This window comes from Impatiens glandulifera, chromosome 1 (genome assembly GCF_907164915.1).
Source record: "Impatiens glandulifera chromosome 1, dImpGla2.1, whole genome shotgun sequence".
Taxonomy (NCBI): domain Eukaryota; kingdom Viridiplantae; phylum Streptophyta; class Magnoliopsida; order Ericales; family Balsaminaceae; genus Impatiens; species Impatiens glandulifera.
In genome coordinates this window covers 152,064,976-152,083,541 of record NC_061862.1, presented here as the reverse complement: position 1 = coordinate 152,083,541, position 18,566 = coordinate 152,064,976, and the positions used below count along the sequence as shown (strand labels likewise).

The 18,566-nt window shown below is 30.5% G+C and overlaps 3 protein-coding genes across 4 annotated transcripts; all 3 read left to right on the top strand.

Annotated features, from left to right (window-relative positions):
- The first annotated feature begins 972 nt into the window (after positions 1-972).
- On the top strand, positions 973-1,296 carry LOC124911331. The gene has a single exon (XM_047451802.1). It carries the CDS (start codon positions 973-975, stop codon positions 1,294-1,296), a length of 324 nt encoding a protein of 107 aa, XP_047307758.1.
- A 1,443-nt stretch (positions 1,297-2,739) lies between these two features.
- Positions 2,740-10,273, top strand: LOC124920185. Of its 2 annotated transcripts, XM_047460613.1 has the most exons (15): positions 2,741-3,188; positions 3,565-3,694; positions 4,077-4,114; positions 4,775-4,868; positions 5,754-6,679; positions 6,898-7,029; positions 7,336-7,408; positions 7,568-7,607; positions 7,763-7,835; positions 8,334-8,399; positions 8,515-8,592; positions 8,706-8,878; positions 9,070-9,116; positions 9,554-9,800; positions 9,887-10,273. In XM_047460613.1, exons 1-15 carry the CDS (start codon positions 2,794-2,796, stop codon positions 10,222-10,224), a joined length of 2,850 nt encoding a protein of 949 aa, XP_047316569.1. In that variant the 5' UTR covers positions 2,741-2,793; the 3' UTR covers positions 10,225-10,273. The 2 variants fall into 2 exon arrangements, with proteins under 2 accessions (XP_047316570.1, XP_047316569.1); XM_047460614.1 differs by lacking the exon at positions 8,334-8,399 and having other exon boundaries at positions 2,740-3,188.
- Positions 10,274-14,383: 4,110 nt separating this feature from the next.
- Positions 14,384-17,667, top strand: LOC124920184 (serine/threonine-protein kinase D6PKL1-like). Its single transcript, XM_047460612.1, has 3 exons — positions 14,384-14,530; positions 14,746-16,361; positions 16,772-17,667. The coding sequence occupies exons 2-3, from the start codon at positions 14,851-14,853 to the stop codon at positions 17,565-17,567; spliced, it is 2,307 nt and encodes a 768-aa protein (XP_047316568.1). The 5' UTR covers positions 14,384-14,530; positions 14,746-14,850; the 3' UTR covers positions 17,568-17,667.
- Positions 17,668-18,566: the final 899 nt, after the last annotated feature.

The following is an 18,566-nucleotide window of genomic DNA, read 5'->3' as shown; positions in this document are numbered from 1 at the left end:
CCACTCTCAAGGTTGACGCAAATTAATAAATATATATGTTTTTTAAAATAACTTTGAGAGAAAATATATGGAACATGTGAGATCTGTAGCAGATGATCTCATCAGCATATGAGAATTGAACTCATGATATTTGGTCTTTTATGTACCGATTTGTCAATTAAATTATTTTAATGGGTTAAAACTATTTAACGATTCCGATTGTAAAAATTCAAATCCATGACTTGAGGACATGTGATTTACCTATGAATTTTTGTCGCAAAATTATATTCTCCAATATCATAATAAATACATATCTAGATAAGATAGTTTAACTACGAAGAGTAATTATCAAAGACTAATGATAAGGGATTTACAAAAGTCTTAAACTAAAAATGAAGATGATGACTTTTTATGGTCAAACTAGTTTTCAACATAAAACAAAACATATTTGTTTTCAACATAAAACAAAACATAGTAATAATTTGACATATTTTATTTGAATCAAAATTTTATAAGCATATTGATTCGGTATTGTGTCATTTATTGATTTTACTTTTCGTCCTACTCAAGTTGAATAACAACAAACAAAAATTTATTTAAAAAAAAAAGAAGGAAAAATGTCAAAAAATGGGATTTTATATAGTAGTATAATAAAATTGTCAAAAATATTAAATTAAATATATGAGTTATGTTTAATTTCCGAGGACCCACGTAATAATGAATTCCTTAATTTGCTTAGCAAAGACTCGAAGACTTTAAGAGAAATAATAAAGTAGTTCAACCAAATTTTTATAGTTTTAAGGAAAAGAAATTAAAAAAAGTCTTCATTATTTCATAATCTCCACATTGTTCTTCCTTTGGCTGTTGGTTAGTTACCTACCTAATACACTTGAAGCAACTCCCACTCATTATCACCAACAATTTGATCAATCTTTAAATTCCATCATTCATTCCTCAAACAAGCATCCAAATCTATTCTCAAACTCGTACATTATGGGACGAATCACTTGTCATTCTTCGATGATTTTGGCTGAATCAGTGTCATGGTATTGTACTGTCCTCTTGGCAATGATGCTACTTATGAGCATTTGCGACACCAAGGAAGCTGTTGATGATTTCGATTTGGAGTTTCCTCGAGTTGACTTGCTAGTCAAGCAACGCTGCGATGATATATACGTGGTACAAGAAGGGGATACTTTGCAAACGATCGGGGAGAAATGTGGCGACCCTTATATTGTTGAGGAGAATCCACACATCCATGATCCCGATGATGTTATCCCGGGTCTTCTTTTAAAGATCACTCATTTCACTACTTAGATATTTTGTAATTTGGATAATCAAAAATGTTATTTCAAATCTTACTTTGTTCAATATAAGCTATTGAAAGATACTTTGAAGGATATTATATTTTTGTTTTAAAACTAAAATGTAGACCTTTATTCTTTCAAACAATATTTGTATTTTATTATTATTAGTTTCTATAATATCTCGTAGACAATACAAAAATGAACCTTAACAAGTTTACATTACCAATTGTTGTTTAGACAATAAATTTTTGTAAGACTGACAATATATAATCTCTTCTAATCAAATTGAAACTAATTTTGACCTAAATAAATTATCCAAAATTTTCTTAATCACCCTTCATCAAATCTTTAGTAGTGAGAGTCGCAACCCTAGCAGCCCAATGCCTAACTTAACAAAATAAACCAATTTATTTTTTTCCTCCCTCTTCTTGACTGCTTATATAGTTTTTGATGTGATTTTCATAGTTTCCAATTTGAGAATCGACAATAGAAAAAAAATCAAAGCCCAAAATGAGAGATAAATGGGAAATTAGTTGAAGGGTGCGAAAAATTTGGCAAGTAACTCTAACCACACTATTATAAATTTAGTTTCAAACATGGTTAGCCGCTGAGGTTTAGGGGTTTCCAAATTGCAGTACCATGAAATTCAAGATTTAACACTAGAGGTTTCAATAAAATTGTTAAAATTTTGGGTTAACTTTTAAAATTTTACGATTTCAGAAAAAATTAACGAACCTGATTTCAAATAAACTCTTAAATAAGTAAACTATCACTATTTAAATTTACGGTAATAAAAGTTTTAAATTTTACTAGTTTATAATTAATTTCAATTTTAATATTTTTTATTAAATAAAATTTTTTATATTTATAAATAAAAAGTTATTATTTATTCAAATAAATAAATAAATATAATTAATTTTATAAATATATATTTTTTATAGTGTTATTTACTTAATATTATTTTTTAATTAATTATATATATATATATATATAATTTAAAATTAAATATGTATAAATTAAAATTTTAATATTTAAAATAAACTCTAAATTTTACGAGTTTACTAATATTCAACCAGTAAACGTCGATTTTAAGTAAACGTGGATTTCAAAGTATGGATTAAAACATCAAATAAATATGGTAACTACCACACTACAACCATTGGTCACTTTCTTCACTAGTATGACCTAGAAAATTGCTTCCCCAACCGATATTCATAACCACAAATAAATTAGGGTTTAAAATTACCCAAAAATAGTTCTTTTTATTTTTATTTTTTATTTTTATTATTATTATACAAAGAAAAAAAAACTATAAAATTAAGCCCAATAGACAGAAGACCCACGGACGCCCTAAGCCCACTTCATACTAGACCTAATCTTCTTCTTCTTCTTCATATTTTCTTTTCTTTTTAAACTTTTTTTTATATATATATATTTTTTTTAAGAAATCTTCTTCTTCTTCATCAGTTCTTCTTCCCAACGGTTACTGTTTACAGGGTCTCTCTCCATGGAAGGAGACATTGAAGAATACTCAGACAGCACTACACTTGCTCAATATTATAGGGAAGAGCGACGAAAACTATATTTGAAGAAGAAGAACAAGAAGAAGAAGAAGAAGAAGGACGAGGAATCTAGACAGAGGATAGAGAAGACCAATGTGTTAGGAGTGGTTGTATATGACGTGGAAAAGGGGGAGGATCACTTGCCGGTTCCTCCTTTTGAAGAACCCAGTTCCTACAATCATGGGTCCGATGAAATCGAGGTTTCATTGTTTGATTATTCAATTGAAAATCACTTTAAATCAATGGAAACAATTTCTCATCTTTGTGGAGACAAGACAGAGTTGGATGATTCAAATGGAATTGAGTTAGAACGCTTATCGTCATCAATCATGTTTTTAAGGTGAAATCTTTGGGCTTTTGGGGTTTAACTTCACATTGGCTAATTTAGCTTAGTGTAATCTGATATTGTTGCCTTTTATAATCATATGTTTTACTTACCCATTAGGTTATTAAGCTTATTAGATGATTCTTCTTAAGGGATTCTGTTAATGTTTAATTGAAATGGGTTAAACATTCTATGCAATAGCTGACAAATGTTATTTTAAGATTAGTAGATAAGCAAGTGTTATTATATATGATCCCTTTTGCTTTATGCTTTTGAAAACTGGATTAGAAGTGCAGGCTGTATAGGTAGAAGTTATTCATGATGGTTTTTGTCTGCATTGAACTAAAACTATACTGTTTAACTGTCTGATGAGTAAATGATGCACTTGCAGCGAGTGGAAACAATTCACTTACCATACGAAAACTATTCAGTTTGCTTGCCTGAGCGCAAATATTCCCCAAGGAAAAGACAGTGTTGGTAGCGTAGAGCTACCACAATTTTCGGCTTCTGTTGTTCCTAAGGTATCAATTATTATTTAAACTATTCTGCTATGTCATTGTTTTCTTTCATTATTAGGTATTAGTGATTATTTATACTATTCTCCTTCGTCATCGTGTTTGCTTTTAGGCCTTGTTTGTTCTAGAGTTGTTTGAATAACCAACTGATTATTTCCAAATAACTTTGTTTGATATGTAAGGTATTGAAAATCAAGTTAGTTGCGGTGATTTGGGTAAAATGACATTAGCCATATATATATATATATTGTTGATTGAATAACGGGTTATTTGAAATTAATCTCAAATAACCCAGATCAAACGAGGCCTTTGTTTTTCCATTTTTAGTTATGTTTCTAGATGATATTTTGATATTTTAATTCAATAAAATATTTGCAATATTGTGCAGGGTAAACAAAAGGAGAGTTCCATTTCTTCAAATTCCAGGTATATTAGTTTTCATTTATAGAATTCGTAAGCTGTCTATTTTGCTCAAATTGTTTTCATTTGTCTTGTAAAAATTTGCTTCATCTTTTAAGTTGTTTTTGACTTCAAGTTGTTCTTCCTTCCCCAAAAGCAAATAAATAAGGAGAATAAACAAGTTAGCAAATATTAATTAAAGAAGAAATGATAACATGACATCTATACACGACATGGATACAATGTTAGAACTTTATTTATTTTTATTTTCACATTTTCTAGTACCTTGTAAACTTCATCCATTTACTATGATAACCGAGTTTCAATTGTTACCATATTGGATGTTTAATCTAAATATATGATTAAAAGGATTAATTAATGAATGATGTATGCTCATTTGTGTATGCTCATTACTCTTTCTTTTTAGGTGCAAGATCACCATATATATGCACATCATTTATTTACTGCAAATTTCAGAGTTCCATTTAGTTTCTACTTTCTTTTCTAGTATATGTAATTATCATCATTTTTCCTGTAGGTTCTTATTGCCTGCATTAAATCTTCTTTTTGATAATGTATTGTTTATTTCTTAGTTACTCTAGGCTTGACAGACTTGTTTGATTCTGGTAGCATTTAGTTTCTTTATTATAAGAATGTTGAACTATGTCTGATCATATTTTGTTCCAGCAAAGACTTTGTGATGTACGTTGGTGGCCTTGTCTGGGCAATGGATTGGTGTCCTAGACTTCCTCTAGATTCTGGAAAGAAAGTAACTTGCGAGGTAACTTTTTTTTTAATAATATTTTTGTTTAAAAATGGTTTAAAGAATCTAATCTATTATCTAAATGTCAGCTTTCCATGAGGTTGTTGTGCCTCAGTTACAACAGTTCTCATTTTCTACACCCATGTCTATACCATTTATGTGCATTCCCTGATTTAATCGTGTCGGGATGGATATTGCTTAACCATCCTGAAACTTCCGAACTTGTTAATCTGATGAGAACTAAACTGTTCTCCTCTGTTTGGTGATGGTATTTATGAACATTCAAATTTTTGGTGTTGGTACTCTTACCTAGTAATAATATTGGAACTGAAAATGGATGGCAACACATTACTGACATATCAAGGGTCTTGCATATCTCTTCCTCCAAAATAGATTAGCTGACTGTCTTGCTTTATTCTTGTTTTTTAATTTCTTAGTCAGTGTTTGATGACACAACTTATCATTTAATTTGACAAATTAAGTGCTTATTTAAAATAAGTCCATTTAAAAGTGTTATTTAAAGCCACATAATTATTTAGATTCAGCTCAAAATTTAGATACAAACATTAATCTAGAATACCTAGCTTAATTCAGTAAGATATGAATGCTTAATTATTTAGTATTGTAAGGGTAAAATGGATTTTAAGTACTTTCTCTATATTAGTTTAACCTTTTATCGAATCAACTTGCATATTGAGTACTTAAAATTCAGATATTTCATTAGGTTTATTTAACATTTATTTTCCACACTTATTACGTACTCAAAATTCAGCATTCATCACTTAATTTTCAGTTTTTATCAAACAGACACTTGCTGTACTTTTATCTAGAATTTTGGATGGTGTATTATTACTGCATCTGTCTGTTTTTTTTATTGAACCCTTGCTTCTGGGTCTGTTACAGTTTATCTCTATTGCTGCTCATCCTCCTGATGCCTCATATCACAAGATTGGTGCACGATTAAGCGGCAGAGGTCTTATTCAGATTTGGTGTGTGGTACATGAAACTTTTGAAAAAAAAAAGTCACTTCCGAAGAAAACAATTTCATATAATTCTAATAAGCCAAGAGGGAGGCCTAGAAAAAGTATCAGCACGGACACGCCTCCTCAATCAACTAAGCTGATTGAGAGGCCTATAGAAATTACCGGCTCGGACAATCCACTTCAACTGAGTTTAACTATCAGCACGGACACTCCTCAATCAACTAAGCTGATTGGGAGGTCTAAAAAAATTACCAGCACAGACAAGCCACTTCTATTGAAGGGGCCGATTGGGAGGCCTAGAAAAATTACCAGCCCGGACAATCCACTTCAACTGAAGAGGTCAAGAGGACGACCTAGAAAGATTCCATTGAAGGAACCTATCAATAATGATTGTGTCCAAGACCCTTCTAAATTGAGTTTGCTTCCAGATGATGGTGTTTCTGGCGAATTTGAATGTCTCAATTCATCAATATCTTCAGACACTGTATGTTCAGCTTCCACCAGAAAAAGGAAGAAGTTATATACGATAGTAGAATCTGATTATGACAGTGACGATGACCCACCACTGATGCAAAATGAGAATCAGCAGCCCAAATTGATAGATGTTAAGCCACACACAAACGAACAAGGGCATGTATGTTCAGGTGAAAGCATCGGTAATGGTCCCTTGCAGAGTCAATCTAATAGTGGTATTACAAAGGACATTGCTTTACCTCGAGTTGTTTTGTGCTTGGCTCATAATGGAAAGGTCGCTTGGGATGTTAAATGGCGGCCAGTTGTTGAGGATAATGTGAAACATAGACTTGGCTATCTTGCTGTTTTGCTTGGAAATGGAGCTCTCGAAGTGTGAGATTTCTTTACCTGATGGAATTTTACTAATTCATTTCTGTCCGCTAATCAGAGCACTTTGTTCCATCTTCCATTGGAACAATGATCTTGAAAAACACTTCTAATAACAAAATAGGCAGTTGACTGATAAGCTTTTATGCAAATACAAGACACTTCTTCTCATGAAGTATACCCTACCTGAATTTTCTTTTTTAAATCACATCTCTTATTTGTAGGTGGGACGTTCCTCATCCTTTTACAATGAAGTCCATCTACTCATCTTGTCAGAAGAAAGGTACCGATCCGAGGTTTTTGAAATTGGATCCTGTATTTAGATGCTCAATCATAAAGACTGGTGATAGACAAAGGTAAATGGAAATCTTATTGGCAGATAATGAAGGGTTCATAAAATTAGCTCCCACTTTATGTTTACATAGCCATGAACAATTGCTTTAAAGGAACACATTTATATGGTTGTTAATAAACTGCAATAGTTTCTGTTTTTGCAATTCCTGGACAAGATTATTTTAATAATATAATCTACCTAGATTTCACAGATTTTCTACTTTTCTCAGATTCAACTTTCTCTCAGCTTGTTTGAATTCTTCTTTTGTTATTTTTATAAGATACCATATCATTTTCTGTGTATTGATCTACAATATTTTGTTATTCAGCATCCCTTTGACAGTAGAATGGTCATCATTCTTCCCTCACGATCTGATTATTGCTGGATGTCATGATGGAGTGGTAATCTCTGCATTAACATTGCTCTTATTAATTTATTTTCCCCAAACAGAAGGCAAAAGAATTATTAAAAAATGTCCATTGCATAACTCCTTTAGCTTGTATATTCGGATCAATAGCTTTATTCCCAATACACTAATTATGAACTTTCTGCCAAATTAGGTGGCATTGTGGAAATTTTCTGCTGATAAATCGTCTAAAGGTAATGACACTCTCTGATACCTTCATTAAAAAAAAAATCACGTCCTTATTTTCTATGAATTTTTTTTTTCTGAAAAAAACATTGGGATCATGCTAGGGAAACCCAACCCTTGGGATCATACTTGAACACAATGATATGCCTTTTACTTTTTGCAGACACAAGACCATTGCTTTGCTTCAGTGCTGATACTTTTCCAATAAGAACACTTGCTTGGGCCCCCAGTGAAAGGTAATTGTTTCTCAACAAAAAAATAAGATCCTTCACGAGTTTATATTTGATGTTATCCTTACAAATTTGATAGATCTTTCTTTCCCTGCCACCTTTTTCTTGATAGTGATGTTCCTTTTTCTCTCAACAAGCTTCCAATTATATTGGGAGTATTTCATTTTACTACCTTGATTGCACTGAAAATGAGAAAGCAACTATTGTGAATCATGATAAATGGCATAGCTACTGTCACTTTTGATAAGACGTAATTGTTTCCTCACCCATGATCCTATATATGATTTGTGGGATAAACAACCATTTTTCTTATTTATTAACAAAGTATACTCTTAACTAGAAATTGAGTTAAACCATATTGTAACTATGAAATGGAGCAGTTATTTAGTATAAGCCATCTCCTTGTTCTGTTTAACACTGAAAACTTAAATTTGTATAAACTATAAACCATCTATAGAATCACTTGATAGTCAATATTTACTTAATTCCTCATTTTAATTGCAGTGGCAGTGAGAATGCAAATATTATAGTAACTGCGGGTCATAAAGGAATTAAGTTCTGGGATTTAAGGTAGTACGGTAACTGCTTCTTTGGGAGCATTTTCTGCTCCATAATGTCTGCATTACTTTTTGTCTTGAACTGTTGTAAGAACATTTTCCGCATCTATGTTCTTTGCTATTTGCAGAGATCCATTCCGACCTTTGTGGGACTTCCAACCTGCCCAAAGAAATATCTACAGTTTGGATTGGCTATCAGATCCGAGGTACTTTTGGCTGCTTTCATAGCAAGAGGGAAACTCTTACTTAAATGAATGTCTTAATAGTAGTACTATAGTTGTTTACCTTAAATTACCCTTTTGTTGTTTGTACCTTTCAGGTGTGTGATTGTTGCTTTTGATGATGGAACATTGAGGATCCTCAGCTTGTTGAAAGCAGCATCTGATGCCCCAGTTACTGGAGAGCCTTTCAAAGGAACACCACAACAAGGAATCAGCAGTTATTATTGTTTGCCATTTCCTATTTGGAATGTTCAATGTTCACGTTCATCAGGTATTAGATAGTTCATCTAACCGCACTTGATTATTTCTGTTTTGTTCAGTACTCACAACCACACCATTTTATATCCACATCAAATATTTTCACCCCAAACTCTCAAAAACTGCACGGCCAAAAAATTGGGTCTATGGAAATTTGCAGCAGTCTGTTTGTTGTTTTGCACTGACTAGTTTAAAATTCAATAGGTATGGTTGCATACTGTGGTGCAGATGGCAATGTCCTCCATTTCCAGGTATACAAATACTTATTGTTAGAAGTTTATGCACTTTGTTTATGTTGATTGTAAAAAAGGTTCTTCCAACTAGTATCATATTAAAACATTTTAACTTGGGCAACGGGCCCCAACACGTGCACAACGCGCCCTCGAATTCTTGTTTTTAATGAAAATGTTATATTTTTCAAAAGGATAAGAAAGAAAAAGAAAAGTTTAAATTGGTTTTAAAACCTGAAATAAGTTAAATAACAATATAATCTAGAAAAAAGAGGTAGCGTGACTTCGAATCTCAATATATTTTTGGTATTTTGTAGTTGAATATGGTCTAATGTTGTGCTGTAAAGTCATCTTTTTTCTAATAAAAAGTTATATCCAAATTACATATTTTTAGCAGGTAGTTTAACAGTTTGACAAACCAATTTTTTAAAACTCTTTTTTTTTTATTGTGTGGGCAGCTTACAGATAGAGCTGTGAATAAAGACCCTCACAGAAACAGAGCTCCACATTTTCTCTGTGGATCTATAACAGAGGAGGAAAATCAGATTCTGACAGTGTTAACGCCAATGGACGATACTCCATTCCCTATGAAGAAATCATCGGAAAAGTGGAGTATTTTCCCTGTTTCCATCAAGGGCTTCAATAAAGAGACAAATAAAGTCAGTAGGGAAAAAGCCTCCGAAACATTTAAAAACAACATTCTAGGTGAGAAGCAAGCAAAACCTCTTAAATTAAACCTTTTATTTACTCAACATTGAAATTTCATGTTACTAAAATATTTCACGATCCAGCTATCTGCAACAAAAGTAATTCTGCTGATAAATTGGGAGGCGAGGATGGGCCAAATTCAGAGAGAAGATCCAAATATAAGCCATGGGGCGGTAAGGGGAAGAAGAATGGGGAGCAAACACTAGACACGGAGAAAGAAGACGATGATGATGGAGGATATAGTAATCCAAAGAAAGCGGCTGATGATGATCATGATAAAGGAGGCGATAGAGAAGAATTTCCATCAAAATCTGTTGCAATTCATAAGGTGAGATGGAATATGAACAAGGGAAGTGAAAGATGGTTGTGCTATGGAGGAGCTGCTGGTATTGTTAGGTTACAAGAAGTAGTAGATTTATAATTTTCTTATTGACATTATTATTATTATTATTATTTTATTCTTTCGAAAGGGTGAAATACTCGAAGTAGGGGTTTAAACTAATCTCGACTTAAGAAGCAAACACTCTAACCACTTAATAAGTAAGTCCGTGTTAATATGTTTATTATTTTTATTTTGAGGTTTTACATTATTGTCACCAAGCAAAACATGTGGTGGAGTTGAATATTAGTTAACAATTTCATATATAAAATAATGTAAGCAAACAAATAATTTAAATTTAATAACTAACATTAACCACCCTCTCTAATTATCAACAATTTTAAAAAGTAGGTCTAATATTAATTTATTTCCCCACCAAAATTAATAATTATTATATATGTGCATGCATGCATGCATTCCAAGAATCTATTCAGCTAATGCATGCATGCCTTAATCATTGAACATTATATTAATTCAATAATTAATATTATCATTTCTTATCTATAAGAAGATACTTGTGCAATTATTGTATTATTATTCTTTTTTTAAGTAAATTTGTTATATATGGTTTAAATGTTGATTGATATTTATATGTTTAACATTTAATAAACTACTTTTTATTTAATGACATTAGTTATAAATCTGTAACTTAAATAAAATAAAGATTTTTTTTTTAACCAAAAAAGAAAAAGTTGAACATGTCACCATTGTATAAATACTTTTTTAGTTGTTCTAATGGTTTTTTTATCATGTAAAAAAATAAAATTATGTTTCTCTCTATGATTGAATATTTTACATGCATAACTAAATTATAAAAAATATAATTAATTAACTAAAATGAATTAATTTTTTATTTTATTTTTAATGTTAAAATATTATATATCTCTATATTATTTTTTTTAAATGATAAAAAATAAATAAAAATTGCATAAGATCTCAAAATAGTACTAAGTATTAGGGCGGACACTACATTCACTAGCATATAGCATGTATCTCGCATTTGCACGCGTAATAATATAAAAAATCGTGAAAAAAATATTACGGTAAAAATGTTATAACATTTTTAATTTTATTTTTAACCGTTTTAAGTTTATGGGCGGATTAACCCACAATCCGACTCAAGTATCCATTTACTCTCAAATTGTAAAACGATCTTTAGAACAATTGATACAGTTTGATTCATCAACTCAATTAGTTTGACCTCTAGAGTCCATTTATTCTCCATACTATGAGTGAAATAAAAAATGTAAAGACTACCATTAAAGTAGCCCAGACGAGACTTACTATATTCATATAAATTATGTTCTATATCTCTATAAATATGACGGAATTCTTTTATTGTTGCTCACTAATAATAGTGAAATCTATAGCGCAAAGTCAAAAGAGAATTATGACCGATTAAAAACTATTGATGAACCACCGCGTTCATCAAATTTGGTGTTGAATTTAAAATACAAAGTGTTATTAGTTTAGCTGGTTAAAAGATTTTACTTGTTTTGTTATGTTGCAAGTTCGAATAATATCTATAACATTTTTAATTTTATTTTTAACCGTTTTAAGTTTATGGATGGGTCAACCCACAATCCGACCCAAATATCAATTTACTCTCAGATATATATCCAAATTAATCACAGCTCTCGACCCGACAATCCGGACACTTTAAAAATTAAGCATCATTATAATTATATATATATATATAGATGACACAATATAAATTTTAGCCTAGCGGCAATAATATGTGAATATTAACCATAATTTTCTGGGTTCGAGCTCATTAGGTGGCGTTATGTGTGTTTTGCGGGCTACCTACTTAATTTGTTGTCTTACTTTCTAAATTAAAACTTTCTTAAAATAGTGTCCATATATAGGACCTCTTTTAAATTTTAAGTTATATTATTACCTAATTAGAGTTATTTAGAATTTGTTTATATTTTCAAGAATTCTATAAAAAAACAAAACAACATTGAGTTCGGTAGATGATATGTATACTTTCAACGCAATAATGTAGCTATGGCCAAGCTAGGGGTCCTACCTACCAAATACCAATAATCAACTAACCTAATTTTCCAAATCGGATCTAAATCTAACTATTTATTTTATTTTCAAATTATATAACCAAGGGTTTGTTTGATGTGAGTCAAATTTTTTTTATATTTTAAATTTTTTAAGAAACTATCATTAAGTTCAATCGGTGTATCGAAAATATGTGAAAAAACATTTAAGTGAACTTCAAACCTAATAAGAGTGAGAAATTTCATCTTTCAATTTCACTTAAATACTAACACATTATTCTCGACACAATTTATGACACCAAATTCTCGATTTCTATTATTACTCTTTTAAATATAAATTTCATTACTCCTTTAAATATAAACAGAGTGATGTAATATCAAGTACATCCATGCATTTATTATTATGTATAACAAATCGGGAACAAAATGTATTAATTTCTCAATCAACAAAATAATATTTGAAATTAAGTAAATAGCTAGAGAAAAATAAAATGTTATTATGTGAATATTATAAAGTAGTTTAATGATTTCTTAATCCAAATAGTGACAATTTTTATGATAAATAAAATATAAAGTTTTTTTTAATAAAGTCAATATTATGTGAAACAATTTTTAAGAGAAATAAAATATAATGATACAAATATATTTTTATGATAGATAAAATATAATGTTTTTAATAAAGTCAATTGAAAAAGAAATATAAATGTATTGTTAAATATATATTTTTTATATTAAAATTAGCTAGGCAAAAAATAAATTTATTACCATTATCAAGAATTTCTTGCTATTTTTATTGTAATGTTGGCATATATAAAATATTAACATTATTAAGAAGAGATAAAAGAGAAAAGAATATTTAATTTATTAGCTATATATTGTACATCTCTTGGACCCAATTATTCATCAAAATATCTATTAATGACTATTCTTCTATTTGTAAAAATATATTTCTTTTTTGGGAATTATTGTTCCTAAACAATTTATATTAAAATTCACATTTTGAGTTAGTTTTATTTTGCTTATTCGTTAAATGTTGAAATATTTAATTTAAATATGTTTTATAGGTTGAATCATTTGTTGTTTGCCCACCCACAGAAAAGAGAAAATGGCGAAATACTATTATATTCAATTAAATAATATAACTCATTCTATAATTTCGCATTGTTCTTTATGATAAGGTTTATAAAAAAATAACCCATTGAGCTTGTTTGATTTTTGGATTATTTTTTATTACATTAATATTTTATAATTTTTTAACTATCAAATTACTTGTTTTTTTTATTACTCTTAACATAAAAAGCTCACATAACTTAGTCATATTTTTCATTTATATTTAAAATTCTTTAAATGAATCAAATCAAATAACTTAATTTATTCATTAAAATATTAAACTATTTTTACTTACCTTTATTAAATTTATATTTTAAATACAAACAAAATATTTTAATAATTTATTTTTAAAAATCTCAAATAACCCATCTTTTTATCAAACAATATTTTTTTTAAAGTAACATCATAAAAAAACACAAAATCAAACGTCTTATTATTTTAAATTTAACCATAATTAAACATCATTTTATTTAAAATTTAACATGATTTTAAAACTGCCATGCGATAATTGACCCGACTTGAACCGATTTGTGTGATTTTACCTGTTTTGACCAGGGATTAGGGCGAATCAAGAAAAATTCGAAATATGTTGATCGGGATTCGAGGCGGGATGGTATTTACATGCCCCACACTGATCCCCGAATCAAAAATATACAATTATATTTTTTAATGATAATTATTTAAAGTTTTTTAATATATTTCAAAACCCCTACGAGATTGAGGCGAGACCGGTAGATTTGGGGACGGGGATCGTAATACGAACCGCTCAATTGTTATTCCTAACTGACACCTCACATATGTCCATTTTCATTCAAAATGTTTCGGATAAAAATTAACCTGACTTTTTTTCCACCTAACCATGTAGTAAGATTTACAACTCAATTTGTATTTCATATGTATTGTAATTTTCATTATAAGTAAATATTTTGGATAGATTATTTGGTTTTATTTGATTATTTGTAACTTTTGGAATCGGTATCATTTGAAAAAATAAAATAAAGAAATTGTTGGCTCCACATCACGTTGTTGTGGGTCACATTCGTCAGGTACCCTTCAATCCTGACATAGAAAGAGAAAATTGAAAAAATAAGATTTTTATGTCCTTTTCTCACCTATCTCTCTCCCTTTCTCTCTCCATCACCGCCGATTCTGCTCATCTTCATCATCTCTCAGCTAGGGTTTCTGGTACCAGTCGAATCGCTACTTTGAATATACCTTTATTTCAGGTTCGATTACTCATTCCTGATTCCGATCTCTCTTTACACTGTTTCTACTTGTACCTTCTTCCTTTTCCTTTTCTGCTTTACAAATCATGCTTTATGAACTAGATTTATGCGATTTCGTGAAAATTTCACATTATTGATGAAATCAGATCAACTGTAATGGAATTGGATTAGCGAGAATCACATTCTGATATGTGTTTTCATTTTTCTTTGAGTAGGTTTTGCGTTTTAAATGATCATCTTAAGAATCACTAGATGATGATGGTTGGTGAATATATTGATCTGTAGATTCAAGTTTGATTGATTGATTCATCATCAAATCGATGAGTTCGTTTTCTCGAACTAGTGAAATTGTTGAAGTTAAAGATGATGTTCAAAATTCAAAGAAGATGAATAGAAATGCAGTACGTGATAAGGAACAGAGGCGTCAAGTGATGAAATTAGGTTATAATAATCCCTTGGATGATGATATTAATAAGCTTTTTGAAGGAATCAGTCTTAAGATTTCATCTAAGAATCATAATGTATCTAACCAAATTCCTTCAAATGAGTCGAAGAAACCGATTCAGTTCGGTGCTCCTTCTTCACCGAGAATTGGATTTTCTGAACCAGTGTCTTTGAAACAAGCGTTAAGGAGACAATGTATTTCTCAAGCATCAGAATTGGCTGCGATTAAGCGTCTTACGAATCCAATTAGCTCTCCTCGAATATCCGAAGCTGGTACTATCACAAGCTTGTATAAATCGGTTGTAATTGAAGCTGGTGAATCGAGTGGTTCGACAAAAACATTGGAAGATGAAGAAATATCTTCGCCGCCTTTGATTAAATCTATAGGGACTTCATCCAATAATACATTGTTGGTAAAGGAGAAGCATGATTTGGTTCTTCCTTCTTCAATGTCTTTCCATAGCTCTGATAAAACTCGATTGGATTCTAAATTCTCTTTGGAAAAGAGTGGAAAGGGGATGAAGTCAATGTTGAATAAAACCGAGAAGGCTGATCCTTCTTGTGATGCTAGATTAGAACAGAAAAGAGTAGCACCAAAGTCAAAACGAAAGGGAAGGCTGCAGATTGGAGCGAAGAACTCGTCTAGTATTATTAGAGGTGGTAAATCATCGAGAAAGGTCTCTCCTACAGTCAAACCAGTTGTTAGAAACAAGCCTATCGTCAAGAAGAATTCCAATCCGGTTTCAGTTCCTAATGCCAATATCGAAAGTCCTATTGCCATGGAAAATAAAAGTGCTCAATCGCTATGCCAGAGATGTCATTGTACATTGACAAACACAACTACAGATTCCAGAAATCTCGTAGGAAAAGTAGAGAAATCAAGAATTGTGAAAAAAGGCGATTTCTCACAAAGTTCAAATAGTAGCTTAGGTGATTACAGCACTACTACTAGCAACAGTGAAGAGAGTAATCTAAGCGAATCAATCTGCAGGAATAGGCCTCACATGTCGAAAGACTCCAAATGGGAATCAATCCAAAAGGCGAAAAAACAGCATGGAGTCCTCGGATTGGCTCATTTTGGTCTTCTAAAGAAACTTGGTTCTGGTGATATTGGCACGGTATATCTTGCTGAATTAATTGGAACGAATTGCTTGTTCGCGATAAAGGTCATGGATAACGACTTCTTGGCTATGAGAAACAAGATGGCCAGGGCTCAAACTGAGAGAGACATACTTAGGATGCTGGATCATCCTTTTCTTCCCACTTTATATGGTCAGTTTACGTCGGATAATTTATCGTGCCTTGTTATGGAGTATTGTCCTGGCGGCGATCTTCATGTCTTGAGACAACAGCAGGCTGGTCGAATTTTTACTGAACAAGCTGCAAGGTATAAGATCTCAACTCCACTACTTTACTTTGTTGTATGCTGAATTTGTTGCCCTTGTTCAGATTCGGGTTATTTTCAAATAATCTTGTTCGGTTAGGTTATTTGAAAAAATCTAGGTTATGAAATCAAAATCGTGATGGATTAAAAGGTCGAGTTTTTTAGATTATTTGAGTTAATTTACTAACATATCATTTTGTTAGTATATTAGTTGATGAATTAAAAGAATTGATGGTTGAAAAGCTAAGTGATTAAAAAGGATTTTTTTGAAATAACTCAAGATCAAATAAGCTATAATAAGTATATTGTATAGTGATGTGATAAAAGATTCAAATGAAAGTATACACTTAATATTTATAACAGAGTTGTTTTTTTATTTTCTGTGTATATTAATTTTGTTAAAATATTTGCAGGTTTTATGTAGCTGAAGTCCTACTTGCATTGGAATATTTACATATGCTTGGAGTTATCTACAGAGATCTAAAACCCGAAAACATAATGGTTCGTGAAGATGGTCATATAATGCTCACAGACTTCGATCTTTCGCTTAGATGCGACGTGAATCCAATTCTTGTAAAATCATCACCACTCATCATGGAACCACCAAAAATGTCGGGTCCATGTTCAGGATCCAACTGCATTGATCCGTTTTGTTCTGACCCGTCTTGTCGAGTTTCTTGTTTCAGTCCTAGATTACCACCAAAACCGAGAAAGACAAAAAACGATCCAACGAATAAAAACCTCATCAGAAGATTCAGAACGCTGCCACAGCTAGTAGCTGAGCCAACCGGAGCTCGTTCGAATTCCTTTGTGGGTACCCACGAGTATCTAGCACCAGAGATCATCAAAGGAGAGGGACACGGAAGCGCAGTCGATTGGTGGACATTCGGTGTGTTTCTTTACGAGCTTTTGTATGGGAAAACGCCTTTTAAAGGTTTGGGGAACGAAGAGACGTTAGCGAATGTTGTATTGGAGGGGCTTAAGTTTCCTGAAAGTCCTTTGGTTAGTTTTGAGGCGAGGGATTTGATTAGAGGGCTTTTGGTTAAGGAACCGGAGAATCGGTTGGGATCGGTTCGAGGGGCGGCGGAGATAAAACAGCATCCGTTTTTCGATGGTTTGAATTGGGCTTTGGTAAGATGCACGGTTCCACCAAAGGTGCCCGAGTTTTGCGAGATTAAGGGGGCGGTTGGTGAGTTTGAGATGTTTTGATAATAGAAGAAGAGTTATGTTTTTTCTCCACTTGGATCTATAATGTTTTGTAAATGTGACTGTTATTTAATAATATCAAGCTGGTGGCTAAGTTTCATAAGTTTAGATTTTTTGTTTCATTAATTTCTGATTAAAGTTATCTGTGACGAATTAAAGTAACAGATATAGAGTCAATTTGATAATTTAGTTTGACGAATCAAGTTGTGACTTTTAAAATCGAGTTTGATTTTAAGTAATTCTTAAATAAGTAAATTTTTACGATTTTAAATTTACGATAATAAGATTTTACGAGTTTATAAATAATTTCGATTTTACGATTTTATACGATTTTACATTAAAATAAATAAATTTATATTTATAAATTAAAAAAATTATTATTTATTTAAATAAATTAATTAATATAATTAATTTTATAAATATAATTTTTTATAGGGTTATTTATTCATTATTATTTTTTTTATTAAAATTATATTTAAATAAATAAAATTTTAAAATTGGTTAAATATAATATAATTAATTATATATGAAAATAATAATAATGTATAACTAATACTTTTTAAATTAAACTCTTACAATTACAAGTAATTCTAGATTTTACGTAAACTCTCGATTTTGACCAAGTATGCTATTTAATGTAAATATTTTACCATAAACTGTAGTTACAAATAGGATATCAAACTTATGAATATATTAATTTTATCAAATTACTACCAACTTAACCTTCTAGGTTTTGTAATTATATTATAGAAATACATTAATTTATTTTAACAATATTTAACATGTTTTAAATAAATAATATAATAAAAATTAATATTAAACATCTATTGATTCGATTATTTAAATAAGTAATGTATCTATCATAGATCATTTTTTTATATCAAAACTCTTTTAAACATTTAATTGAATTTTTTTATATTTTTTTCCAAATTTAATTGATATAACAGTTCAGATCTTCGAATAATTTTAAATATTATATATATCATTCTCAATTATAATAAA